The sequence below is a fragment of the Protomyctophum bolini genome (genome assembly GCF_963924005.1).
Source record: "Protomyctophum bolini genome assembly, chromosome: 13".
Classification (NCBI taxonomy): domain Eukaryota; kingdom Metazoa; phylum Chordata; class Actinopteri; order Myctophiformes; family Myctophidae; genus Protomyctophum; species Protomyctophum bolini.
In genome coordinates, this window is record NC_137874.1 from 29,976,751 (window position 1) to 30,004,674 (window position 27,924).

The window sequence follows — 27,924 nt, forward strand, 5'->3', positions numbered from 1 at the left end:
CTCTTAGTGTGGGTGTTTCTCTGTAAAACATAATTTGTTTGTATGTACATAGAGGTTTAGCGGACCGAAGGAGTGTCAACGTGTATGTTCATTTCTGGGAGAATGCGGGGAAAGGGCGTGAAAAAGACATTACATGAAAGAGACTGCCCACCCATCACCACCTCAAACAGTTTCACTGTCAAAACGCTGCAGCCTGATCAGTGGATTTCTTGGGGGTGGAACAGGGGAATCACATTTGAGGACATTTCTCCTATTGCTCCATGGAAAGAGAGAACTTACCCCACCTCATGTCAGGAGGCAGTCTCTCTATCTCTCTCTCTTTCTTTACTTTTTCCTCCTCAAAATTGTCATGGGAAAAATGATTAAAGCACACAGAAAATTCTTAACATATCTTTAAGACATAGCTATTCCTTGTAAATCGGCCAAACACGTATTGTTTTTTCTACCAGTTACTAAAAAGACTATTCTGTGAGATGAATTATTGAAAGTTTGTGAATTGTATTGGTATTTCTCTGATATTTCGGTGTATATCTTGTTGCCACTCCTCTTAAAACATGACATTTATGTTGCCTTTTAAATCCAGAGAAAAAGCACACTTTCCTCTCGCAGCTGCAAATAGTTTTTGTTTTTCATGACAGCAGGCTCGATATTATGCAGAGACGACACAATGGAAGTGTGCATATGTTTTCTTTGTTCTGCCATCTTGTGCTAAAATCATGGCTCACTGGATCTGACATAAAGCTGATGTCTCTTGAAATATGTCTACATTTACTTAAACGATGTCTGTGATTTCCTGTTTTTTTATTTGTTTGTTTTATATAAAAGTGCCATTCAACATGGACTATTCAGAGTCTACTCCAGTCCTCACTCATTGCTATTGTAATATAGTGTTCCTGTGAAATGGATCTTAATATGTGTACAGATCATGGATAAAGAGGAAAATACACTTGATTATATACTTTGTACGCAACTGTGTTGTGCTGCTTCTTTATAGATTCAGTCCAAGGTTTACATTGTCATGTGACCAGCATATGTATTTGTCAAGCCCTTAATCACTGTTCCAGTCTCAACAGGCTTCAGAGACCCACATTCAACAAAGGAAAGGAAACAGCACCCCCTGTCATTAGACCCAATATTGGGCAAGCAAAAACAACAGCAGAAAAGGAAGAAACCATGGTGAAGGATCACAGGACAGGCAGGTGTGCAACAGGTGCAGAGTGTGAATCCAAAACAAACAAAAGCTCAAAACAATTAAATATCCATACTAGTGACTGCAATAGTAACAATTATACACGTGTAAGTAGCATTAATAACAAAGCACAACGAGGGATGAGCTGAATATGCTGAACACGCTGTGAGAACACCGAGATCCGATACAACTTGACAAAACTGTGACTAAACAATGGAAATGTGAGTTTCAGTAATAAGTAACAATGAAGGAAAGGTAGCCTCACATGATAAAACTTTGGGAAACTTTTAATCCTTTTTAGGTTGTAGGGCTTGATGAGACTGTTTGTATTCAGTTCTCATGGTCAACTTTGGTGCTGGTGAGTCAAGCGATTGTGGTTCAAACCAGTCCATGACCTAAGAACTGAACACACAATATATGCTTGTCCCTGGCCAAGAGACCACTTGTTACTTGTTAAGTGCCGAGAAGCCAAGCTCTAACGAAAAAGCCAGGTTTTTGGTTTACAGGACTTAGTATACTGCAATGCGTGCAATACTAAAAGGAAAGAAAAACAATAAGATTTATATACATATACAACTACCCTGCACTATGCAGAAATCATTACAATCAGTGCAATGCCAATCAAATAAAGTTTCCATTTCAATCAGTGCAATGCTGTGGACACTGGTATACTGTATGGTCTTAGTTCAGAGAGGGATACACGTTTAATAGTGCATTATATTGTATGACATTGACAAAATGATCAACTGTTACAGATAGATGCACCTATATCCACTTAATCGGTATAGGCATTATCATTTGTGTCAGCCTGTAAAACTACTTAATTGAAAGTCCTATTTCTAGCTTTGTGAAATAATATTGTCTGTATTTGTGAATCCAGGTTGATTTGTCCAAGATAATAGAAGGTATAATTTGCTTTCAATTGCAACAGAAAGTAGATTGCATGCAGGCTTTATCCTGATTCCTGAATCCTGACACATGTCATGTACTCATTATTATCACACAACGGAGTTGCTTCACGAAAATAACAAGCCCCTCTACAAGCTCACAAGGCATCATTTTTGTTAGCCTCGGTCCCAGGCTTACTTGGCATGCTACATTGTCATATGATGGAGTCTGAATGAAATATTACACTGGCCCATTGCTGTATGTCACTCCTCATGTCTGAGCATTGAAAACATTTACTTGCTGTTATTCAGATCAGACATACCGCAGCAAAATGTTTCTACATGAATGCAGTGCATGCCTTTCCCCCCCTTTTCTTCTGTTGCATTAATTACCATATCACCCAAATTATAGGCCACGTCATGTTTTAAACATGTCTCTTACACTTGAGTTTCATCATCTAGCTCCTCTCTCTCTCTCTCTCTCTCTCTCTCTCTCTCTCTTAAATCTTTAAAGGGGATGCTACAGGAAGACTGCTATGGATAAAGTTAGATCTACAAGCTTTTAAATCAGGTATTTTCGGCGAACGACTCTGTCAGCAATGCAAAGTATAAATCTGGCTCTATTGGCTAGAACTTGTCTCTGAAAATTGCGGAAATTGAAAATTGCGGAAATTGGAAATTGCCGAAATTGAAAATTGCGGAAATTGCGGAAATTTAAAATTGAGGAAATTGCGGAAATTGAAAATTGAGGAAATTGGAAATTGCGGAAATTGCGGAAATTGCAAATTGCATCATGTGTTCAAGCCAGGATCTGTCCGATATTTCATATTCCATCCTAACATTGGCTTTCAAAGTTGGCAGGATTGGCCTGTTTAGAACAAAAAGCCTCAAATCATGAAAGTAGCGTGCAATTTATGTGAAATCCTTCACAGACTTTCCTACTAGGCTGAGGAATATATCCCACCCTTTTCACATTGGCCTGTTATAGCGCCACCAACAGGTGGATTTTTGCAAAATACCTTTTCAGCACAAAATGCCTCAAATCATCAAATTCCCATCCAAGGGTAAGAAGAATGTCACCCTTTTCACATTGGCCTATTATAGCGCCACCAGGAGGCCACAACCTGACCTGCCCTGGTGGAGACCTGTGCCCCGAGGGGCACTTTATCTAGTTGGATTTTATTTCATTATCTCATTTTAATTTATGTATCTATACGTGCATGGACCTTGTGTGTGTGTGTGTGTGTGTGTGTGTGTGTGTGTGTGTGTCTGTGTGTCTGTCTGTCTGCGTGCGTGCGTATATGGATGCCATCAGGCAGATCCCTGATGTCATCAATATGCTATCACCTGTCATAGTACTGATGTCACACAGACTGGCATGCAAGTACATGATATAGGGTACTGCATTATGTTCTCTGACAACAGATACTGTACAACGGAGAGAGAGGCATACATTCCCAATGAGCTTTGGCCCAGTTAATTAATTTAGTATAGAGTGTATAGACATCTAATTATCTAGATAATGTGCGAGCTAGATATCAAATGTAGTCTCATCTCTCTCTCCTATTATGGAAAAGGAAAACACATTTAATAATTGTACAATTCTATCTTCCTCATATTGCTGTAGTGATGTCATGTCTATAGTAGCCTCAGCACGGAGACTGCAGGTGTTTTGAAAATAACCTAAATAACCTGTCTATAGTAATGTCTCACCAGTTTCAGAAAGTGTAGTTTTTCATGATGAAAGTGTGTGTGTGTGTGTGTGTGTGTGTGTGTGTGTGTGTGTGTGTGTGTGTGTGTGTGTGTGTGTGTGTGTGTGTGTGTGTGTGTGTGTGTGTGTGTGTGTGTGCATTCTCTACTTACTCTGTTCTAAATAAACTGTTCCCCAATGGTGCGTGATATCTTTGATGACATGAACCCTGAACACAAGACAGCTGCTGACCCCGCCCATCTATGACGCATTGGCTACAACCAATCATCTTTCTGGGAACATTACTCTATGCGCATGTGCGAGCATGTGTGTCAACTAGAACTAGTTAGCCAAGCTAGCTTCTTTGAAACATCACATCACGGTTCTGCCACACAAAAATGCAAAATACCACGAAATGAAATGAGCAGCTGTCGCTGAGCATGAAAGAGGACCTCCGCAACCGCTGGATATCTAACGGCGACAAGCGTTTATGCCAAAGAGGACGAGAGACCTTCCTCACAGCTCTGCAGAAAACAATGATAAGTTAGCCCTGCAGCTAATCGACAGCTTTGGCTAGTCCACATAGCATAGTCCACCTAGCATGCTAGCATCCTGGGCTAGTGGGAAGGAAAAATCTGAGATTTTCTTGCAAAGGACTGAAACGCGGAAGAAAGGAGAACATGAGGCAAGCTGAACAACAACTCAAGTTTTAGTCATCTTGCCGTACGGGGCTCATGTTGTGGAGAGGATCTCACACTGAGAGGCACAACATGTTCATTAAATCAAATCACACCAAAAGGAAGCTAACGCTAGCCAGCTAGTGAACTGTTATCAGCTATTTAACGTTAGCTAGCCATATTATGCTAATGTAAGGCTATCCGCTGAAATAATTGTCAGTTACCAACGGTTAACAAGCTCGACTATCGACTGATTAATTGTCCCCGTCGACATATATATGGATATTGTTCAATTGAGCTAAATTGGTCGCTACCAAGCTACTGTCAATTAGAAAACTTAAGCTGGGTTGTGGCAACACTGACCTAGCTCTGAAAATGCTGTTTATTTGGCTGGAAATAGTTGTCTGTCTAAAGTAAAACTGTACAAACATTTACACGTCATCACTTACATGATTAATCAGCATTTGCTATGTAAATAATGACATGAAACCAATAAGTAATAGACCATTTTAAGGTGTTATCTTTTTAAATTATGTGCTTGTGTATGTTCCAATACATATGACTTGAATTCCTGTTAACAGTGGAATATGAGGAATTAAATCAAAGACAGCTTTGATTTTTCTTACAGATGAATACTTTTTATACGTTCAGTGGATTACCAATGTGCCAAAAAGTCACTCTCCTGATTACCCTACAAGGACTAGGCTAGATTTTTTGGCAACAGTGCGTTTGTCAGCAAGCGCATTTAAAGTACGAGTTTGAGACGCGAGGGACTGGCATGCTTGATGAAACTGTACTCAGTCCAAATGGTTAAACTGCCATCCCAAATGGAAGTGCCACTGTAGACACACTGATACACTGTGGCTACAACTGCAGCACAGTTAGAAGCCTCCGAGGAGACCTTGCAACTTTGGGTTGACTTGACCTGAAGGAGGGAGATGGGTTCCCAAGCTCTTCAGATACTGCGGCAGGGGGTGTGGGCTTCGCTCACAGGAGGCTGGTACGTGGACCCCCATCAGAGTACGTTCTCCAACTGCTTCCACCTATACCTTTGGATATTCCTCCTGGCCTTCCCATTTCTGCTCTACATGGTAAGTTAGTTGCAATTCCACAGTTCCAGAGATTATTGAGAGAGAATGTATGTACCACTCCATGTCGGAAGGACTAAAGTCTCATTTATACTTTGTTGCCTGCTGGTGTCGTGCTCAGTAAATGGCAGATCAAGTAGCATGTATATCTGCTATTTACTGCAACACCAGCATGCAATTAGGCTTTAGAGACATTCTATCATTAGCCTCAGCTGTCTTAATTGGACTTTCTTTTAATGTGTCAAACAACTATGCCCCCTCAAGCCTTCATACTAGTTTGACACTAACAGTGCGTGGCGGCTTCTTTGTGACACTAGAAGCACTGCAGGCAGTACACTGACTTGTTTTGTTGGTCTTGCCGTTTGCCAGACAGACTACGTGAATGTGATGGAAGTCAGTCACACAGCCTTTTACTGATGATCACATTTTGGTACAACTTTGACAACCGATATATCCTTAATTTAAACAGTTTTCACTCCGAGAGTGTACTGTAAACAAATTAATGAACCTGTTGTGTAACAGAGGTCAGTCCCTGTGAAATAATGGACAGGTGTAAATAACCGGACTTGCATTATTTACACACAGATTTCAGTTCTGATGATGCGAGGCAATTTGATGCTTCCCAGACAACTTGCTTTCATTGGATATTGGTGGTTTGGCTGCTCAACATTCAGTCATGTGTTCCTTTCACACTAACGGTACGTTTTAACAGCGGGCGAGTATCGACCGACACATCGCCCAATCGCCCGAAAAGATGGCTCATTTTTAGCTTTTCGAGCGACGTTGCCCCACCCACTTTTCGACCATCGCCCGTTCGCCTGCAATCGCCGGGTCCCATATAGACATGATGCACTTCCGGAAATTTCTTCTGGCTGTCACCCACTGTTAAAACTTACTGTAAGGCCAAAGCTCCACTGCAGCCATCGGGCGTCGCGTCAGTGAACCGCTCACACTAAAGAGTTAACCAGTTGGCACATAATCAGTTCAGACCATCCTCAAATTGGGAAAGTTTGTTGGGAGGAGCGATTGGCCCAAAATCTATCAAGTTGTTCTTTATCAGTAGAGTCTTCTTTGTATGCATTCATTTATGTGTTTATATGGGGTTTGTGAGACTTTTTCATCAGAAAATTAGTAAAGGGAAAGAGGGAAGAAATGTGTAATTCTTTGTCCCCAATCCTCTGATTTCTCTCTTAGCATCTGGTAAAGATGATTGATAATATTTGAATTTAGACTACACCTAAAACTACCAAAGTTCAGCATCTCTTTGACATGGTCTCGTGACTCCACTACAGAATACAGAGCTAGCCTCATTTACTGTTGTCATCTCTGCCTCCCTCTCAGGCCCTTCCTCCTAGTTTGGTGGTAGCAGGGGTGTACTGTGCTGTGGTGGCAGTCTTCTTCACAGCCATAAAGGTGGTTAACTTCCGGCTTCACACCATGTTCGACCTTGGCGAGATCATAGAGCAGAAGCAGGCCTCACTCACAGCCGATGCCCCGAGGGCAGAGGAGGGAGAGGAGGGGTCAGCAACCCATGATGGAAATCAACACAGGTAAACAATGTTAGATAAGCAAGCTTGTCAGAAGCCTTTACACTTCATTGCCACGTCTAAGGTTCATAGAAGGAATTTACTTTTTGGGATGTGGTTGCAGTGATAAGCCTGACATGAAACCACTGATGCATAGTGCATGATACAGACTTGCAGTGCAGCATAGTTGGAGAATCTGATTTATGCAACCACACATTCATCACTTAAAAAGATGTAACCTAACTAGGGGTGCACAATTATGAAATGATGACCGGAAACAAGCCTAGGCCCTAGAGGCTTGGCCCAAAGTCTTAATAAAAGTATTAAATAAATGAATAAATAGCCTATACTCTTTTCCAAGTGTCTGTTTTCACAACTGAATGACTACTGAATGAGATGAGTACACAAATGAAATGTATTTTTCCTCAAGATTTTACATATTTGTTCTAGACTAGAGGTACTAGACACTTTTGATTTATATTGAACTCTTTGATGATTCTTTTTACATTTTTCATTTAAAAACATTTGTTGGCGAAAACCGATTAAATCTGTATTATTTTGAGATCGTTCAAATACCGATATGACATTTTTATCGCCGATATGGCCTATTCCGATTATGCTACCGATTAATCGTGCATAACTAAACCTAACCTATACAGCATGTCAAAATATATTTAGTAAAGGCCTAGCCCTATATCTACTACTGAATATGTCCATAATGTAAATAGGTAGACCTATTTCCATATTGTTTTAATTGGGGGCACGGCCGTCAATTTGTGACAAAGGTTATCTCTTCACACAATAACTGATAACCCCACAGACAAACCTTGTAACAGAGCATGACTGCCGGTTCAACAATGCACAAATACGCACGTACTGTAGACCACGGTGGAGCTCTTCGTCAGGCTGTTTAGGAGTCAGACAGATGGTGTATACGCCATTATTGCACAGGATGACGGGGTGTGGCGTGCCATTGGAAAATCCGATGCAGCCAGCCCAGAGAACCATGGCCAGCACAGCCACAGCCACTGGGGCCTGTATTAAAATATGTAAGAAATAGGACCTCATTAGTCACTTCTAAAATGTCAACTGTTAATACTTGTTGAGTATTAACAATTTGTTGCTTGGCAACATGGCAAGTAGGCTATTCATTACGGGAAATGTACAAATGCCTATTATTAGTAGTAGTAAAATATTTTTATTTAAGACATTAGTTTCATGTCTTTGTTTCTCGTCAACTGTCCTTGATGGCCCGTAATCCTGAATCAGTGATTTATTTTTCCAGACCACATTCTTCTGACTTCCTTTTTCAAATATCTATCTCCACCCAGAGTAAAGTTTTTCTCTTCTTGGCTGTATTCCCACTTGTCCATGTTGTACACTCTAGGTTCACGACCTCTAAAGCCAGAATTATATTTGATATTTAAATTGTCGTTTTCAGCTTTCACATTTATCAACACTATCATTCTTATGCTATGATTAATACGATACAGCCGTTTCATAAATCACACATGAACCCTGTCATAACATGATTTCTACAGTTGGATCTGCGCTGGTTTCTAGATTGATGATGAGAGCCATTACGTCCCGTGAACAATAAGTGGATGTTTGTGCTATAATTTGAAGGAGATCACAGCATACTCAAATGCTGCATGGTGTATTTATTTCCTCTTTCCACTGCCGTTTTAATTTCCTCACAGGGACAGTCATGTCGGTGTGGAGATGACTGTGTTTCGGAAGGTCAACTCAACACCGCCTGTGCGCTGCAGCTCTCAGCACTCACTGTTTGGGCTCAACCAGGTGTCGGTAAGGGTTATTGCGTGCTAAGCAGTTGTTAATTTGCGCAGGGCTATTTTTAATCTCTCCCTTCCATTAACTTAAGTACTTATATTTTGTTGTTAGTTGTCCTATGTGCTTTATATTCACATCCTAATGGATCTCAAATTGTGTGTGTGTGTGTGTGTGTGTGTGTGTGTGTGTGTGTGTGCTTGCTTTTAGGAGTTTTTACCTCAGCTAGAAGATACGGGAGGCACCAAGGGTATGTATCTGTGTTTTCATGCAGCCGCCATGCTGCGCATACTGGGCTAGGTTTACAATCTGTGTAGTGTTATATGAAGCATGCCAGTGAATGGTTCAAACCAGTTACATGTTGTGAACCCCAGTCCCACAGTTGGATGAGAAACACACACACATAAAAAACATATACTTTTTAAGCCACTTTGGCAACCAAGCAGACTAGGTCGTTCCAGCTCAGAACGGCAATGTAAAGTGAAAGCGAACACAGCTACTGTATGTCTGATAGCATGAGCATGACCCCCCCCCCTGTGAAAACAAATCCAACATGGTAGAGCCCTGATTGGCAACCAACTAACAAAGTCTCAACTAGGGGTGGGCGATATGGACAAAAGTATTATCACGATATTTTTTCAAGCCGTATCACGATAAACAATATTTTATCGGTTTGCCCTTCCTATATACAGGTTTAATCTTTGTTTTTAGTTCAATTTTTCTTTTAAAAACACCATTGACAATGATGAGAAAATGTTTTGTCCCTAACACAAACATTAAATCCCATTAGTAGACCCTTCAGAAAAACGCAGGCAAAAATATTATTTAATATTTATTATGCGATGGAATATGCAGGGTGTTATGTGAATTCATGTGGCAAAATATGATATATAATATAATCACTTTAAAAAAATTGATTAACCTACACGCTTTGGTATTGGTTCTCAAAGTGGGGTCCAGCAGTTCCAGGGGGTCCCCAGCTAAATGTATGAATATCATACATATCTTTTTAACCACTTTAATCATACACATTGGCTATTTGAAAATAGCCGATCTACAAGCTCACACACAAAATATTTTTCAGATGGGGGTCCGCAGTCAAATAGACACACACATGCACACAGCGTGTATGAAGTGGCCCTCGGCAAAACAGTAGGATTCTGAAAATGAAGTTCGTTTGGTCCTTGTCCCTTACCGAGAATCCGAAATAGTTCCATACCACTGACGTACAGTTCTTTTTGGGAACTAGCCCTTCCTCAACCTCCACTCGCTCGAGTATAATTGCCCGTCCATTTCTTTACACATTATTCTGTGCGGAGCGTAGACAAACTCCTGCTTCCCTCTCTGCCCAGAAGAAAGGGGGCGGGACTTGGGACACAGAACACGACCAATCTATAAGCAAACTATGCCTTGCATTGCGGTGCAGTAGCGACGCGTTGTTAGCTTGTAGATTTGTTATTTTTGGTGAACGAAACCGTCGTACTGCAGAAGTATAAATTACACATCATAGAACGTGCATTCACTGCATCTGATGTAGCGAATTTATCGTGATGGAAACGATAACTCTAAAAAACTGTATCGTGGAGACATTGTATCGTCCCAACAATATTTATCACCATATCGAACACCCCTACTCCCCTACTCCCTACTCCCTACCCCTACTCCCTACATAACATGTTGAAATTGTATTTTTGACAAGTGCACAAATGATGTATAGCGCAATGTATAGCATGATGGGTTGGCACTGGAAGACTTAAGAAAATGCAAAATATACTGGATTGGTATTATACTAGTTTGAACTCATACCAAGTTATAGAAATCAGTCCATTCTTTGTTTTGGAGGATGCCTTGATAATTATCTTGATTAATATTATCTTTAGTTTTCATGCCTGTACTGAGGTAATGGGTACTGTTAAGTGTTAACCACTCTATCTTGACTGAATGAGATAGTCTCTGAGTATTTGGAATGAGATAAATGGCGGGGTCATAGTTGTCACATCACAAAGCAACATTTCACTTATTCACCATTTCTTCTTGTTGTGCATTTTACTATGACAATAAAGTCTATACTATTCCTACTAGTAGTGTTGTAACCACAGTTTCCATATTTGCACTTCAGATATCAGGGAGCTAATGCGGGAGCAAGGCAGCAATAATGTTATTATGACTTCAGCTCACCGGGAGATTCTACGTCAGAGCTCCCAAGATACAATCAGTAGTAAGCAAGCTTCATTTGTAGGGTTGCAAAATTAACTGAACAATGTCTTTTTTTTTTTTTTTTTTTCCTTAAGGTTCAAATCAATCTAATTTATTGAGAATTAATGGCTCGTTTTTTCTAATGTTTATTTCTCGCTCAATAGGGGCTGCTAGTGTCGTCCAGTCCTGCTTGGCTGCAGCTCTCGGAGGGGAATTCCCAGGCCTAATGGGAGTGCCTGGAGTGTCAACCGGATTCAGAGAGTCTGGGGATTGTCTGTCTATACCACCCTCCCCCTCCAGTCAGGAAGACGGTGGGGAGAAAGAACACATACTGGAGGTGGAGGTTGGGGCGCTGGAGCGACTGTCTCCCCAGAGTCCTGAGGGACACTGTATGAGGGCTTACTCTCCCCTTGGTCCCTCAGCTGAGTCCGAGAGCCTGGGGGAGACTCCCCTTAGCCCACTTATAAAGAGCAGCTTGAGCGAAGAGCTAAGTCAGAACCTTCTGGGTCTGGGCCTCGACCCTGTGGCATTTGGCCCTGGGACAGAGCACCCGGGAAGCCGCAGTGGGGTGGCCCTAGCCGCTGGTTCCACGGATAGCTGCTTCAGTGCCGGAGGGGCCACGACGGACCGTGAGACCCTCAGCACCGTTAGCAGCTACCGCAGCGAGAAAACGGACTCCACGCAGCTTGAGAGCCCCTCGTTCAGCCTGCCACGACCCACGGACGCACGGGCGTTCTCCTCAGTCCCTGCCGCAGGCTCTGAGCTCCCCGAGCCCTTGGAGGATCTAACGGCTCAGGACGGCAGTGACACTGACAACCTGTCCGACAGCGTGCTGCTGCGTTCACCTTCCAAAGATCACTCCCTCAGCCAAGGGCTTGACAGGACACTCGTAGAGGGGGAGGACTTGCCCTCTGATATCGCACAGCCACCTCTTCTCCCCCAACAGAACTCCTCCCCCTCGAGCAGTGACCGCTCGATGGACATTCGTGATATAGATCGGATCGTCCCGGTTCCCCCGCCGCCCCCGCCGCGACAGGCCAACTCGGTGTCCTCAGGGCTGGCCCTGGGTCTAGTGAGCTCTGAGCCTGCCCTCCCCGTGTCATCTGCCCCTTTCCTGCTATCAGACCGGCCTGCGCTGCAGGGCCAGCAGCAGGTGGTTCGCCCCAAAGACCTGAAGCTACTGCGGACATCCGCGGGCCACAGGCCAGGCCGACGGAAAGCCCCCCGAGCCCCCCGCAAGCGGGTCGGCGCAATGAGCGGCAGCTTCGACTGTGGCCCGTACAGGCGTCACCACAGCCACAGGCAGCACAGGGACTACATCCCTGTGCGTAGCCGGCTGGGCGTCAAGGCATACAGCGAGAGCCTATTTGAGGACTCCAGCGATGAGGACGACGGCAGCGACATGAGTGCTGGCTCCAGCCTGGGGTCTCAGCGGCGCTACAGCTCTGACGATGATGACGACGACGACGAAGATGACTCGAGTTCCTCTACCTCCTGCTACTCCCCAGACCTCACCAACGCTGGCGTCGTGTCCCCTCTACCCTCTGCAGCTCCGCCGCCTGCCCCACAAAGGGACGGGGAGTTGCCAGACTCTGTGGCCGGCCCCTCACACACACACTCACGTGCTGCTCATCGTTCAGCCAGCACGGCAAGCGCAAAGACTCACGCCAGGGTGCTCAGCATGGACGGGGCCGGTGGGGGTCAGAGCACCACAGCGGCCGTGCCCCCTGTGGCTCTCGCCATGCCCTTGTCCTCCACTCCGGCCCCACGCACCCTCACACTCTCCAAGTCTGACCTGGAGGCCCGGAACATCCACACTGACGGCTTTCCTGGAGCTCATCACCACCGGCTGGACTCTCTGGGAGGCTCCTGGACTGGGAACCAGATGGGGTGGAGGACAGGAGAGCTGGTTGAAGAGGGGGCTGTGGGCGGAGGTGAGGTCATTTCAACTGTTTACATACACTAATTACAGCACTGGTCTTTGGCATATGGTCTCTGTTTTATATCATCTCTGTTGCATCTGTATTTCAGCTTGTTTTTTTCATGTAAATGTGATAAATAATGCCCTACTTCGTTGTATCGTACAAAATTGCAGATCTGCAAGCTTACAACACGTTGCAACGTTATGTAATGTGACCTCCTCTTTTTGCTACTTTTGAAAATGGTAATGACGTGCCCAAAATAGGAACACCATGTTGAAAGTGCCTTCTACCGATATTGCCCAGAGAATTGCCTCATAGAGAATATTTTTCCTCCGGTGAAAAAAAATCCCTTTCTGGCCAAAAGGTACCTTTTTATACATGTGGTGGGGGGCTCAGAGTGCTTCCACTAAGGAAAGTAGGCTTTCTAATGACACAACTTTGTTTTGCTGAGTAGCAAAAACTTTATTTTTATTTACGCTAAAGACGAGCTGGTCTGCTTTCATGTGAGCCCCGGAAGTCGAGAGTAACATAGCTCTAAAGAGAGCTATGGACCAGAGCTACAGCAAGAGTATTGCTAGTTTCAAACTTTTGTCCGTACAGTAGGCAGCCAATGTAGTTATTTTTTACTTTGTTTCAATTTTGGGCAAATCATTATAGGCAAATATTTTCATATGTCACTGTCCCCCTACAGCCATGGCCCCAGAGGACGGGGGCAAACGTGACTCAGTCAGCAGTGTAAAGAGGACCCAGGCCATCCGCAGGAGACACAACGCAGGCAGCAACCCCACACCTCCCCCCTCCACCATGGGATCCCCACCCAGGTCAGCCAAGCTAAATCATGCGAACAAGCTAGCAATATTCACACAGGTGCTTGAGTTTGAGTTATACTCGTTATAATGTCATCAATGTGAATGATGGAAAAAAAAAATATATATATATATATATATAGAGTATCTGTAGAGTTTGTCACAGCTAAGCTTCCAGGTTTGAAAAATACCAAGCACATTGATTTCATCCTGCACAACATTGAATGTTCACATACAACATTCACGCTCCACATGAGCGCAGCACTAACCTCCTGTGTTATTTCCTATTAAAAATCACACCCGTGTGAAGTAAGTGGTGCAACTCCGTGTGGGCATACCTGGGGGGTCCCCGAAACTTCCAGACCCACAGGAACGTGTCCAGGGTGCCGGCCCAGTTCCGGCAAGCCACCCCGCGTCCGAAACGGTCGAGAAATGACAGCTACACCGTGTGGGGGTCCCTCTACTGTACTGTCACACCCAAAATCATCATATATACAGTTAATGTTTGTGTGTGTTAGGCTGCGCAACAGTAAAAACCAACCAAACTCTATGTTCGTGCTCAGACCTACAGCCACACAAAGCTGCGTAAGGAAGTGGTTGCACCACTTAAAAAATCACACACGTGTGAAGTAAGGGGCGCTCCAATCAATTATTGTACCAACCTTGAAACACACCTTAGTTACGTCACCCAGAATAGTGGTCCCTTATTGGCCAAGCGTTTCCACCGACATACCGACAGCCAATTTGCACGAACACATGACGTAAATTCTCCATTCATTGTCAATGTCATTTAATGTTTGTTAAGACAGAATCTACACTATAGTTGCTTATAGGAGGGGCTAGCGCCCCTCAAAAAGTGTATGTAGGAGTATGTAGAAATAACACCGTTTTCTGTTAGAAATGTAGTAATTGAGAATCTGCAGTGAGTCTAGATCTGCATATGAAAATATTATTTAAATGCTAGCTGGGTAATCAATGGAAAAACAAACCAAAGCGTCAATGTTGCCATCCTCCTCTAGCCTCCAGGACCTCCAGAGGGCTCGGACCTCCTCCCACTCTCGGACCCGTACACTGCCCTCAGCCTTACAGTTCGCCTCTTCGCTGCTGCTGCCCCGCGGTGGCATCCACGAGGCCTCCACCTTCGACGACACATCAGAGGGGGCCGTGCACTACTTCTACGATGAGAGTGGTGAGTGAATATTAATGGCAACTATGCTGCACTTCCTGCGAGTTGTGGTGTTTAAACCTGCATGCGTGTGTGACCCCCATTTGAGAATTTTAAAACGATGTACTGTCACTTACTCATACTTTTGCTAGATATTAGTGGTGTAACGATATGTGTATTTGTATTGAACAGTTCGGCAAGCACCACAAACCAAACTTTTTTTTTTTTTTTTTAATCAACTCTGTTATCAACAAGTCAGACCAAACAAAGTCATGAAAGCTGCTCCATGCTGTCTGCCCCTCCCAAACACTATTCTCAATATGTCTCTGACTGAGACTGGAAGTGTACTATGCTAATACTGCCATAGATGTTAGAGACCAATAACAGAACATCAACAGGCCTGGTGTTCCCTGTGAATTATGGCAAGAGAGCAGTTGGTAAGAAAAAAAACGCTATGTTGCGTTTTCTGCATGAGCGTCTCAAAAAAGGAGCAACATGCTACAAACCTTCCCTTACTTTTCAACATGCTTAATGTAATCCATATAGTACAGGTATATACTCAGTGTTGATAGTCTTATGTACAGGTACCATAATGTACATTCATAATTTATTTTAATTGCTGACAGGGGGGGGGAAGTATAGATATTCATATATTCACTGTACATTTATGTTTAGTAATAGACACTGTTCACTCATTCAGATCCAGTGCAGATAACTAGGGCCAGCAGCTTAGTATTTTAATTTACCTTTACATAATGCAACAGTAGTGGCCTGCATAGTCTCTTTTCAAACTCTGCACTTGCAGAGGTTGATTTGTGTTTCTGGGTAACAGGAGTGAAGAGATCATATACATTTGGACCTGCTGGAGGTGGTTATGAGGACCCAGTGCAGTAAGTTATCAAGCTTTTATATTGAATCTTTTTATCCTTTTTTCCCCCCATGAATTTAATACTTAGATTTGATATCTTTGATACAGAATGTCTATAATTACATGGCCAAAATAGGGATGACAGTATGAAAGTGATTCATTCCTTTGGATCCATTGGAACACAGATTGTATTTAAAATGTTCTGTTTTTTTTTTACGTACAACCAGACATCGATGATATGCAGTATTTCAAGTGCAGTATTGTCCCCCTTACCTGAACTAGGGCTCATAACTACAGTATACAGGGTATATACTTAACATTTGTTGACGTTACCTGACTTGCAGGGAGAGAGAGAGACAGTCGCAGTCCTCTAGCTTCACCTCCACTGAGGTCCAGGAGGGGGCACCAGTGCTGTCCATGCTCCAGCCCAGGCCTGTGGTTCTACAGGGTATGCAGGTGCGCAGGGTGCCGTTGGAGATGCCTGAGGTGAGCAGTGCACTGCTTGCTTGTTTCATGTGCTATCACTGTGGGCGCGGCGGTGGCTCAGGGGTAGAGTTTCTGGATGGTAACCACAAGGTTCGAAGGTCCCAGAGTTAATGTCGAAGTGTCCTTGAGCAAGACACTAGACACACTAATTGCTCCTGATGTGCTGGTTGGTGCCTTGCATGTGTGGGTGAATGTAATGCGCAATCTATGTAAAAGCGCCTTGGATACTATATAAATGCACCATCCCAGTGCTTCCCCAGTGTCCCCCTGAGTGCCTCCCCAGTGTCCCCCTGAGTGCCTCCCCAGTGTCATGCCTCCCCAATGTCTCCCCAGTGGCTGCAGTTTCTCCCCAGTGCCTCCCCAGTGTCTCCCCAGTGTCCCCCCGAGTGCCTCCCCAGTGTCCCCCTGAGTGTCTCCCAAGTGCCTCCCCAGTGCTTCCCCAGTGTCCCCCTGAGTGCCTCCCCAGTGTCTCCCCAGTGTCTCCCCAGTGCCTCCCCAGTGTCCCCCTGAGTGCCTCCCCAGTGTCCCCCTGAGTGCCTCCCCAATGTCTCCCCAGTGGCTGCAGTTTCTCCCCAGTGCCTCCCCAGTGTCTGCCCAGTGCCTCCCCAGTGGCCCCCCCAAGTGCCCCCCCAGTGTCCCTCTGAGTGTCTCCCCAGTGTCTCCCCTGTGCCTCCCAGTGTCCCCCTGAGTGCCTCCCCGTGTCCCCCTGAGTGCCTCCCCAGTGCCTCCCTGAGTGCCTCCCCAGTATCTCCCAGTGCCTCCCCAGTGCCTCCCCAGTGTCTCCCGAGTGCCTCCCCAGTGTCTCCTCAGTGCCTTCCCAGTGCCTCCCCAGTGTCCCCTCAGTGCCTCCCCAGTGTCCCCCAGTGCCTCCCCAGTGTTCCCCTGAGTGTCTCCCCAGTGCCTGCCCAGTGTCCCCAATAGCAATACAAGAGCAATAATACAAATTAATCTTAATTTATTAATCTTATTAATTAATTAATGAATCAAATGAATGAATTAATTAATCAAAATTTTCGAGTGCACACGCCAGAAGCCCCCCCCCCCGCGCCCAGCACCATGCCAAAGCTTTTTCCTGCAGGAAACACTAGTCCAGTGCACACCCAAATGGTGTGCTGACTGCAAGGCACACTGGTGTGATGAGAGAAAGTCCAGGTGTGCTTCAGGATTTTGTGTCAACCACACATTATTCTTTATACAAAAAACTACTTCTCAAAACGGGTGCAAATTAAAAAAATATTTAGCCACTTTTAATCTGGTGTCCCTACAGTAGTGGCGATTTCCACAATTCTTGTAAAGGTGTAAATAGATAGAGCGTGGTTGAATATTTCTTGGCATTAGATATAAACATAAATGTTAATAGACTAAAACAGAGTAATAACAGTGACAGGTGACAGGGATTTTGACAGGATATGAATATCAGGTGTGCCTTGAGATTTTGTCTTGCCCATTAGTGTGCCTTTGAGTCAATAAGTTTGAACACAACCCTGTCTCGAGTCAAAGACAAGTTAGAGCTAAGTTGTCTTTATAAGCTAAATACTCAATTTCACACCTGAATTGTATTTGATGAGCTAACGAAGATGAGGTAAATGTTCAGGCGCAAACATATTTATGAACAAATACACAGATTTGCTGTTAGCAACGCATGTTTTTGTGTTGAACAGCTCTCTGGAAATTCCTAGTCTGTGAAGTAATAATTGCCATAACGATAATAAAACTGGTTCTGATGAATATTCAGGAGTCCTCTCAACCCTCTTATCACCACACCTCTCTAGTTTGACCTGGACCACGAGTCTCTACAGGAGTCCCAGGAGAACACTCTGATGATTGAGGAGAAGGCCAAACCCAAACAATACTATCGCTTCTGGGTGCTGCCGAGGAAGTGGCTGAGGGTTCGCTATGATCGGCTGGCCCTGCTAGCCTTGTTAGACAGGTAGGATGATAGATGGATGTTTTAATAGGGTGTTGAAAATGAAATGAATATGTTGAAAATATGCATATTTGATAGCTCTCACAAAATAACCATGCACCTACAAGGTGACTAAAATGTGTTTAAAATGTAACTTTTTATGTGTAAACGCCATGCATCATTCCTTGAATCGTGAAAGTGGATTTTAAAGAACGCTATCAAAACCATGCAAATTGGTAGTTACACGTCTAGTGCAACTGACCCCACTTCACCCTTGTGTCAGGAACCGGCGTGTGGGGGAGAATGTGTTTGCCGTGGTGCTGGCCAGCCTGGTGGCCTTCCTGGGGTTCCTGCTGCTGCTCCAGGGCTTCTTCAGGGACATTTGGGTCTTCCAGTTCTGCCTGGTCATCGCTAGCTGCCAGTACTCCTTACTCAAGGTGCAGTCCTGCCTCTGGCTTGCAATAACTGAATCTTCTTCATTCTGTTTTAGATTTTGGTGCATTTAGTTGATGCCATTATCAAGAGAAACTTCACATTTTATCCAGAACAGTGTCATACAAGCATGGCTATTAAAAGAGCTTCACTTTCTCATGCACCAGCAGTCTAAGCAACCAACAGTTGCAATAAGAAGTGAAAAGGCCACATTAATTAATCTAGAGAAGCTTAGATAACGAATGTTGGTGCTGTCAGTATAAGAATGGAGACACATAGCTCTCATCTACATTAGATATTTGATGTATGATCTCTTCATTGTTATCTCCTTAAACTGTTGATTCCTTTTTTTGTATGAGAACTTACCATCAATCCATGCCAACATCTTTTCTTACAGAGTGTACAACCTGATGCAGCTTCTCCAATGCATGTGAGTGTTTTATTTCCAGTTGATAACTTAAGCACTTGGGTGGTGTAGGGGTAAAGTTTCTGTCCACCACCACGGAGAGTCGAAGACTAGGGGTTTGAATCCTCTGTGTCGGGTACATAAGGCTTGGCCTGGGCAGCCAAGCACTATTGGCTGCAGGAGGGAAGCTGGAAGGGGAAGGCAATCTTTGTCGCGGCACCAGAGACTCGTACAGGCTGGGGCATCCACTCTACTTCTATTCTTATAATCTTCACTTGTCTTCAGAAATAATACTGGGCAATACATCAAATCCTTCAGTCTAATATATAGATTTAAAAGAACATCATGAAATAATTTGACATTGAAAACCTTCCTGTTTTCATTACTTGCGCAAGCAGAGCGCGCAAGTAATAATTTCGCCCGGTCTCTTCAATGTGACAGCCGTCAACCATTTGATGTGTATGCAAAAAAACAGCAAATCTGTGCCTGGTTTGCTGGGACCAGACTACACAAATGACCATATGTCTTACGTCATCATTGAGAGCTAGTCATACGTATACTATACACATAATCAGTAAAAATAAAATAGCAAATTGTGCCTGATCTGCTGGGACCAGAGTACGTGGTGTGTGTATATGTATGACTAGCTCTCAATGATGACGTAAGAAAAATGGTCATTTGTGTAATCTGGTCCCAGCAAACCAGGCACAGATTTGCTGTTTTTCTTGCATACGCATCAAATGGTTGACGGCTGTCACGTTTTGGCACAAAGTAACCACAGTATACCGCTAATCAAATTACAAATACATACTCTATATAGTATATGTATATGTATACGTATGTCTTACGACATCATTTAGAGCTAGTCATACGTATACTATACACATAATCAGTAAAAATAAAATAGCAAATTGTGCCTGATCTGCTGGGACCAGAGTACGTGGTGTGTGTATATGTATGACTAGCTCTCAATGATGACGTTAGAAATATGGTCATTTGTGTAATCTGGTCCCAGCAAACCAGGCACAGATTTGCTGTTTTTCTTGCATACGCATCAAATGGCGGGACGGCTGTCACGTTTTGGCACAAAGTAACCACAGTATACCGCTAATCAACTTACAACTACATACTCTATATAGTATATGTATACATATGTCTTACGTCATTATTTAGAGCTAGTCATACATATACACATAATCAGTAAAAATAAAATAGCAAATTGTGCCTGATCTGCTGGGACCAGAGTACGTGGTGTGTATATGTATGACTAGCTGAATACGTTCTATTCAAACGTTTCTTCACATTTCAAACGTTCCTTCACAGAGATATTGAGATTCCACAGAATAATTATACTGTATAACATATTTTAATTCAGTTTATATACCTTTTTTTTCATCACATATCAATGATTTATCTTTCTTTAAAAAAACAAAAATTTATCCAGAATATATCTACATCGATAAAACTGTAAAAAAGTAGGTACGTAGCAAATAGTTACACCTAATGATTATACATTTCAAACGTTCCTTCACAGAGATACTGAGATGTGACAGTTTACAGCGGTCGAAAGTACTTGCGTGCTCTGCTTGCGCACTAGTTGGCCTACTAGTGTGCAACAAGCAAGTATGCACTCGGCAGAGTGCAGTTCTAGTTGAATCTGTTGTCAGCTGGAAGCTAAGTAATTCACCCATTATCTGCTCTCTGTCCGTTCCCTCCTGACAACAGGGCCATAACTGGATCATTGTGTACAGCCGGCCGGTGTACTTCTGCCTGTGCTGTGTGATGATCTGGATCTTTGACCTGTCTGGAAGCTCTGCCAGGCTGCAGCCCTTCTCCCTCTACGGTGTCACCTTCTTCTCTGGGCAGTTCCTCCTCTGTGCCAGGGACATGCTCATAGGTGTGTGTGTGTGTGTGTGTGTGTGTGTTAGACCACTGATTCCCAACCTGTAGGCTGAGAGGATATTGCAAGTTGGCAATATAATTAGCAGAACATTTTGCGACAGGTGTGTAGGAGGAGAAGTGCCCGACATACTGAAAAAGAAGGGACTCCTGCACACTGTCTTCAAATGCAGTGAAATAGTTTATTAGGGAACCAGCAACGTTTCGGCCTAAACAACCTTCTTTATGAACAGAACAGGAATGAGAAAGACCGTCTTTTGTAGGCTGTCTAACCTAAGTTGGACCCATCGGGTCAAACCAAAGTGTGACATCACTCATTTAAGGTGACAGGTGTTCTCATATGGATAAATGAGAATAAACACTCTCTTTGAAGTTTGAACTGTAAGCCTCAAAAGCACAAACCACACGTCATCAGGTTAACATCAGCATCCCAATATGCTTGTAGATTGTCTGTTTTAAGTGTTTCAAATAGAATGAAATGTTTTTGTTTTTGTCTGTTTTGTTTTCTCCAACAGTGTTTGCATTGTGTTTCCCGGTCATTTTCCTGTTTGGGCTCTTACCTCAGGTCAACACCTTTATTATGTGTGTGCTGGAGCAAATTGACATGCACGTCTTTGGGGGAACTGGTAAGAACATGTTCGATATATATTAAAACAAATGAAGAATATAAAGCGTGAGCGAGGAGTGTTTGATTTGTCTTGCTGGCTCAGCAACTGGCACATGTTGATCCTGGGTTCGAAATACAACTGAGGCCTTTCTGTTGAGTTTGCATGTTCTCCCCATGTTCACTTGGGGTTCTTTCTGCACGTCAAAGTTGAACATTTGCCGCAAGGTTAACACTGGCACACTGACAGTGATGATTTCTGTTGATTAATGTGCACTGTCGCTGTAAAAAATCTAATCCATGTCTCTCTCCACAGCCACTACCAGCCCCTTATCGTCTCTCTTCAGCCTATTTCGCAGTGTCTTGGTGGCTGCTCTGCTGTATGGGTTTTGCCTTGGTGCTATAAATGTAAGGACACTTGAGAGTGAACATCATGAATAGAGAAACATTGTTCAAAGCAAGAGGAAGAGCTATGGCTGAAAAGGGAAAAAACTAAAAAGTCGAAATAGCATAAATAATCCAGATGCAGGCACTCGGGGTACTGTAGGTTTGAAAAATGTGAAGGGCCTTAAATTCATTGGGCTAGAATAATAATAAAAAAATACACCAAGACATGTCAGCTTACGCTTTCTTCAGGGTGTGAGAAATGCTGCTTCTTCCGCCCACCATAATGACCACAATGTGAATAAGTCAGATGTGATTAATGTGTCATCCTCCATTTATATCCTACATTCTGTAGGCGTTAAAAAAACGGGCAGGTTGTGAGTTGAATGTGGTCTCTCCTCATGTTCTATCTTTTACCTTTTGACCTCCAGGCGCCGTGGGGCGACGCCCATGTCCCGGTGCTGTTCTCCGTGTTCTGTGGGCTCCTCCTGGCCCTGTCCTACCACCTCAGTCGTCAGAGTAGTGACCCCACCATCCTATGGTCAGTATTCTATTGTCTTCACATGGCATATCTACTTTTATTTTATTTTTGTTGAGTGACACATCACTTGACACTTTGATGCAGTCGTTTACAAACAGCCCGGATTCATTCGCAACATATTTTGGGTAATAAGAGGATTCATATGTACAACATACAGGTGTTGCATCTGATGTTGCTCTACCCACTTAATTTGAGATGACTGTTTTATATGTTGCCTAATATGTTTTGAGGATTGAATCCAGAACAAAGTATATTTTGTGTCAAAATCAGAAACTGTTCCATTTCAAAAGCAATATTGCACTCGAGGTTGCACTGTTACACTGCCGGCAAGGCGGTGATTATCTTCAGCCGGTGGCCTCGTAACTACAACCGATTCACATCTTTGATATACATCATCACATATATCCGTATCCCAGTAGTGTTATTTTTGTTCCCTCCCCTCCAGGTCTCTTGTCCGAGCTAAATTATTCCCAGAGCTGGAAAATCGGACACCAGAGGAACCCCCTGTGGAGATCAAGGACCCACTTCCTGAGAAGCTACGAAACTCTGTGGTAAAAAGCCAAAAACCCTTAATAAGCCTTTAGAAACTGGTCTAACCGTGGTGCTGCTTTACTTTCGGTTTTTGTGCCTGGGGTTTTGATGACAATTAATTTGTATTGTTTTAAGCTAAATCCAATGTTCCATGCCAGGTTCTTGTGCCTCTAATGTGCTGAGATGAAATCCAGGCGTGGAGTTGATTTGACATTTTCATATTGATTGGTCGCACGCACCACAGTTTTACTTTTCATCATATATTGGATTCACTGATATAATGCTTGCAGCGAGAAAACATTAAACACTCTCTCTCTCTCTCTGTCTTTTTTCTTATAGAAAGAGATTCTTCATTCAGATCTTGTCATGTGTCCCCTCATGGCAGTCATCACCTTCGCCATCAGTGCCAGCACAGTCTTCATAGCTCTACAAGTTAGTTGTCAGCCATCCCCTTTTTTATTGGAGCCAGATGGACAGAAAGATGTAGACACTAGACCAATACCAGACTACCAATACATGACACATTCCACTTAGGAAAATACAAGTCATCCAAGCACTAATGTGTATCTCCCTTAACACAAAAATGTCCATGGACTTATTCAGAATAGAGACGTAGGGTGCCCAGCGCTTTTGGCAAAAAAAAAAGAAAAAAAAGGAAATCACAAAAAATTCCCAAAGACATCCCCAGACGTCACAGGCGGTGATTATAAAGACAGACGTCTGGAGACGTCCTGGACATACAATGTGTTACTGTCTCATGGCCACTGACGTAATGAAATCAATAACCATCAAAGCTACTGACGTGCTTGACGTAATGACACTCCCCTGCAATCGGGCGCATAATAATAACAAAATGTAGCAACTTTTAGCTTGTTTGGCTAACGGCTGGTGTAATCTACCTAAAACCATCTGAAATCCGCGTGTGAACGGACGATCGTGCACGCGCGCCATCTTTATGTGCATCGCTGCGTAAAATGCGATCTTTTGGGCTTGATTAGAGCTTAATTTGACTTGGTTATGAAAATAAACGATGATAGCTTAGCATCCCGGACATCAGACTGTGTGTGTGCAGAAAGCTAGTGGATGTTGTGATCTGTAGAACCGGAAATGACATCGCCAGATTCGCTCTATTTGGTCAAAATCGGCCTAATGGTGCGTTCCCGCCAAGGGGCCAGCTAGGCACTCCAATGTTGAAGCGCTGGTCCCTAGTGGTAAGAGGAAGGACTGCAGGCGGACCCGTGGATTCTTGACGAGGAAACCCCGTGCAACCGAGCGCCCAATGTAAAGCCCAGGTGCACTCTGGGTGCACTTCCGCATTTGGACACCAAAATTTGGTGTCCAAATGCGGAAGTGAAATGCTGAATCAGCGAAAAGACGGTACTTCCGGCAGCCTTCCGGGTGCTTCAAAACGCCACTGAGCAACTTCCACTGACATGAATAGCGGAGGGGGCGGAGCTTCACGCTAGTTTAGTCTCTATCCTTTTAATACTCTATGGTTCCCGCCACCTGGTGGCAATAATATATATTACTATAGGATTGCTGTGTGAGAATGAGCTGTAGTGTGTATATCACAGATTTTTTTTTTGGCATTAAAATGACGAATTTAAACATATGAATAGTGCTGGCTGAAGGCACAATCCAATGTTAAATTAGGTTAACAGTGAGAGGGTTAACGTGATCATTTTGACAGCCTTACTTTTTATACCTTAATTCAAACTAAAGCACTTTGTTTCTCAGCGGTTTTAAACTTCCAATGTTTTCTTCATCTTTTTAGCTAAACCTTCCTCTCTCGCTCTCTATCTTATTTCCCCTGTTCCCCTCTCTCATCCTCAGCCTGCTCTTAGTTTGGTCCTATACATCATGGCAGGAGTGGTGGGCTTCCTCACGCATTATCTCCTGCCTCAGCTTCGCAAGCAGCTACCTTGGTTCTGCCTGGCGCACCCGGTCCTCCGCTCCAAAGAGTACAGCCAGTTTGAGGTCCGAGGTGAGTGGCTTCTTTTTATTAATTTGGTATGTATTAATTTATTTATTCATTTCAATTTTTGCTTGTAATTCATGCGGTGGTCTGCTACAGATGCTGCTCAGCTGATGTGGTTTGAGAAGCTGTACGCGTGGCTCCAATGCCTGGAGAAGTACTTAATCTACCCGGCTGTAGTTCTCAACTCCCTAACAACAGAGGCCCGTGCTGTGGGACAGAACCATAAAGAATTGGACATCTAGTAAGTATCTTCACACGTCATGAACTGTTCAGTTTGACACTCAGTTTTCTGATTTACTGGAACCTCCAGTTAAGTGCAATGGTAGATACTCTTTGATGTAGTGAAAAGTCCTTGTGCACACCTACAAGGACAGGTGCGTCGGAGCTAGCAAACAAATGTGAATCATGAGAAAAAAGAGGTCTTCACTTTAGTTTTGTGTCTGAGAGGCTGAATCTCATCAAATGGTGATCCGTGGCTCAAATGTCGAATAAACAATGGGCCTTGATATGAAAAGGGTACTATTCTATTTTGTCTCTCCACTCCTCCAGTAGCCGTGCTCTCTTCATATCGGTGGCAGGGATGAAGCTGCTGCGCTCGTCGTTCTGTGCCCCGTCGCTGCAGTACGTCACGCTGTGCTTCACCACGCTTTTCTTTCACTTTGACCATCCCAACTTCTCTGAGACCTTCCTCATCGACTACTACTTCATGTCCATTCTCTTCAGCAAGGTGAGGGATGCAGTTTTTAACCCTAATGTTGGGTAGCATATCTGCTGGTTGACCAAGCGGGGACTCCCTTTTGAATGAGTCACGGTAGATATTTGGTCTCCCATAGGAGACTTTGAGTGTATAATTTCAAAAAAGGTTAGAGTGTACATGCTAGACTTTACATTAAATTGTTCTTGAGATGTGCTGTTTGTCAACTGGTAAACATCTTGTTCATTCTGGTTTATTCATTCTTCTCTTTACTTTTTAAAGCTCTGGTTCTCTTTGTGGTGTCCTTGAGGGGGTTATGGCAGGGTCCTTGAAATTAAAACGTTTGAGAACCACTGCTTTGAAGCACGTTGTGACAAAGTGGGCCAGGTGTGTGTGTGATTGCTGATGCATGTGTCTTTCCCGTGCCAGATGTGGGACCTGCTGTACAAACTGCGTTTTGTGTTGACCTACATCGCCCCCTGGCAGATCACTTGGGGGTCCGCGTTCCATGCCTTCGCCCAGCCCTTCGCTGTGCCCCGTATCCTTCAACATTATTATATTATTATTGTTTGCGTGTGTGTGTGTGTGTGTGTGTGTGTGTGAGAGAGTGAGACTAAAAACTATGATAAAAAGTGAATAAAAAAAAAAGTTTTATTCATCAAGTGTATTGACAATTTCGTCAAATAAAACTAGACTAAAATGTTAAGGAGAGACTAGTGGAGAATAGACAACACATTTTATGTTTGGTTGCTGGTGTTTGTGAAATTCTGCTGCTCTAATTGCACTTTACTGCAAAGTCTATGGGTGCATATGTTACAGGATCCATCTATTGCATATTGAGGGAATTTTATTTGAGCAATTCCATTTATGTCGGAGAGATCCTTAACTTAATTATCTTAGACTCTGCCGTGCTGTTCGTCCAGGCTGTGTTTTCGGCAATATTTTCTACTCCTCTCAACCCAGTCCTGGGCAGTGCTGTATTTGTCACCTCATACACCAGGCCTGTTAAGTTCTGGGAGCGAGACTACAAGTAAGTTGTGTTCAGATTCTGATATTACGCTGGCCTGGGTAAAGTAAACTACAACATGAACGTGTTAAAAATCCTCGGAAATTTCATCAGAACACCGCGGCCGCGTATTCCTTTCGGGCCTGCGGTATGATGTTTATGTAGCGGAGTGGCTCATGGTAGAGCCCTGCATGGGAGTGTTTTCTTAAAACACTTTCACAATTTCATTTCAGACCACCGGCAGTTAATGTCTGCCCACCACTCCCTCCCGCAACTAAATAATTAAATGCCATTTAGTCCTGCAGCGCATAGTAGTGCGTGTCCCGGAGTCCTTCAGCTTATACATTGCGATCCAATAACATTACTAAACATAATGAGAGAGTGGGGCTGTTTATTTGTAAGGAATTCCTCTCACAGATAGAGGGAGGGAAAGTGTTTTATATTGCGACGGGACATATACATACTGTATATTATATAGGTAGGCTACATATTATATTGTGACACCGACAGGCGACAACAGGGTACAGCGTGAGAACGAATGTTCAGGAAGCAGGATTTTACAGGGAATGCTGTTTTTAAATTGACCGCCTGTTCCCGACCGCCGGTATTTAAATACCGTCCCCCGCCCGCAACATTTATTGGGTCTTGCGGGTACCATGGGATCCTGCTCCCTGAAGACCACAAACCTAGTATCTACCCCGGTCCTGGCCGTTACATTGATCCCGTGACCCGGATTGGGGGGAGGTCAAAGGGGGTGAATGTAGCATAATGGCTTTGGTGTTGCGTTTACTCCTTTTTTGTATGCTAATGGAACTGCTATAATTGCTATAATTAAACAATAATGCACAAAAGTGAGTTCTATTCTGAGATATATTGGCATTAGTGTGCTGCAGTCATAGGCATGAGGGCAAATGCCAATATCAATGTGTAACACAACCTCAAATGTATTACTGAGTTTGTACCTTAGTTTATACCTCAAGACAAATTTATTACGTTTGTCTTGGAATTAAGTTAATTCCAAAGAAGCAAAAAAGAAGAAAAATGTCCTTATGCACACCTACAGCAGACAGGTGCTACTGATAACTGGAACTGTCTTCACTATGAAGGTTTGAACGACCGAAACGTTGCTCAATAAATATAATTCTGTAAGTGAAGACAGTCCCTTTTTTCTCTACTTTATTTTCTCTACTTCTCCAATTCCAAAGAAGCAAAATTGTTCCTTAATTCCTTTCCTTTTCTGAGATCCAGATCCTGG

At 43.6% G+C, this 27,924-nt stretch overlaps 1 protein-coding gene across 2 annotated transcripts in view; it reads left to right on the forward strand.

The window, feature by feature from the left end:
- The first annotated feature begins 4,125 nt into the window (after positions 1 to 4,125).
- Positions 4,126 to 27,924, forward strand: part of LOC308326897 (pecanex-like protein 3) — a 41,506-nt gene continuing 17,707 nt past the window's right edge. Inside the window, exons 1-24 of one of the 2 annotated variants that reach the window (XM_080779959.1) lie at positions 4,126 to 5,534; positions 6,873 to 7,081; positions 8,758 to 8,863; positions 9,056 to 9,095; positions 10,965 to 11,063; positions 11,206 to 12,975; positions 13,655 to 13,784; positions 14,789 to 14,958; positions 15,767 to 15,824; positions 16,147 to 16,288; positions 18,061 to 18,218; positions 18,478 to 18,631; positions 19,024 to 19,056; positions 20,758 to 20,929; positions 21,447 to 21,557; positions 21,852 to 21,943; positions 22,351 to 22,460; positions 22,906 to 23,011; positions 23,331 to 23,423; positions 24,825 to 24,975; positions 25,066 to 25,210; positions 25,519 to 25,696; positions 26,093 to 26,201; positions 26,564 to 26,693. In XM_080779959.1, coding sequence (XP_080636085.1) covers positions 5,382 to 5,534; positions 6,873 to 7,081; positions 8,758 to 8,863; positions 9,056 to 9,095; positions 10,965 to 11,063; positions 11,206 to 12,975; positions 13,655 to 13,784; positions 14,789 to 14,958; positions 15,767 to 15,824; positions 16,147 to 16,288; positions 18,061 to 18,218; positions 18,478 to 18,631; positions 19,024 to 19,056; positions 20,758 to 20,929; positions 21,447 to 21,557; positions 21,852 to 21,943; positions 22,351 to 22,460; positions 22,906 to 23,011; positions 23,331 to 23,423; positions 24,825 to 24,975; positions 25,066 to 25,210; positions 25,519 to 25,696; positions 26,093 to 26,201; positions 26,564 to 26,693 — 4,619 coding nt within the window. In that variant the 5' untranslated portion in view covers positions 4,126 to 5,381. The remainder of the gene's footprint in view (positions 5,535 to 6,872; positions 7,082 to 8,757; positions 8,864 to 9,055; positions 9,096 to 10,964; positions 11,064 to 11,205; positions 12,976 to 13,654; positions 13,785 to 14,788; positions 14,959 to 15,766; positions 15,825 to 16,146; positions 16,289 to 18,060; positions 18,219 to 18,477; positions 18,632 to 19,023; positions 19,057 to 20,757; positions 20,930 to 21,446; positions 21,558 to 21,851; positions 21,944 to 22,350; positions 22,461 to 22,905; positions 23,012 to 23,330; positions 23,424 to 24,824; positions 24,976 to 25,065; positions 25,211 to 25,518; positions 25,697 to 26,092; positions 26,202 to 26,563; positions 26,694 to 27,924) is intronic. The other variant, XM_080779960.1, reaches the window with a different exon arrangement.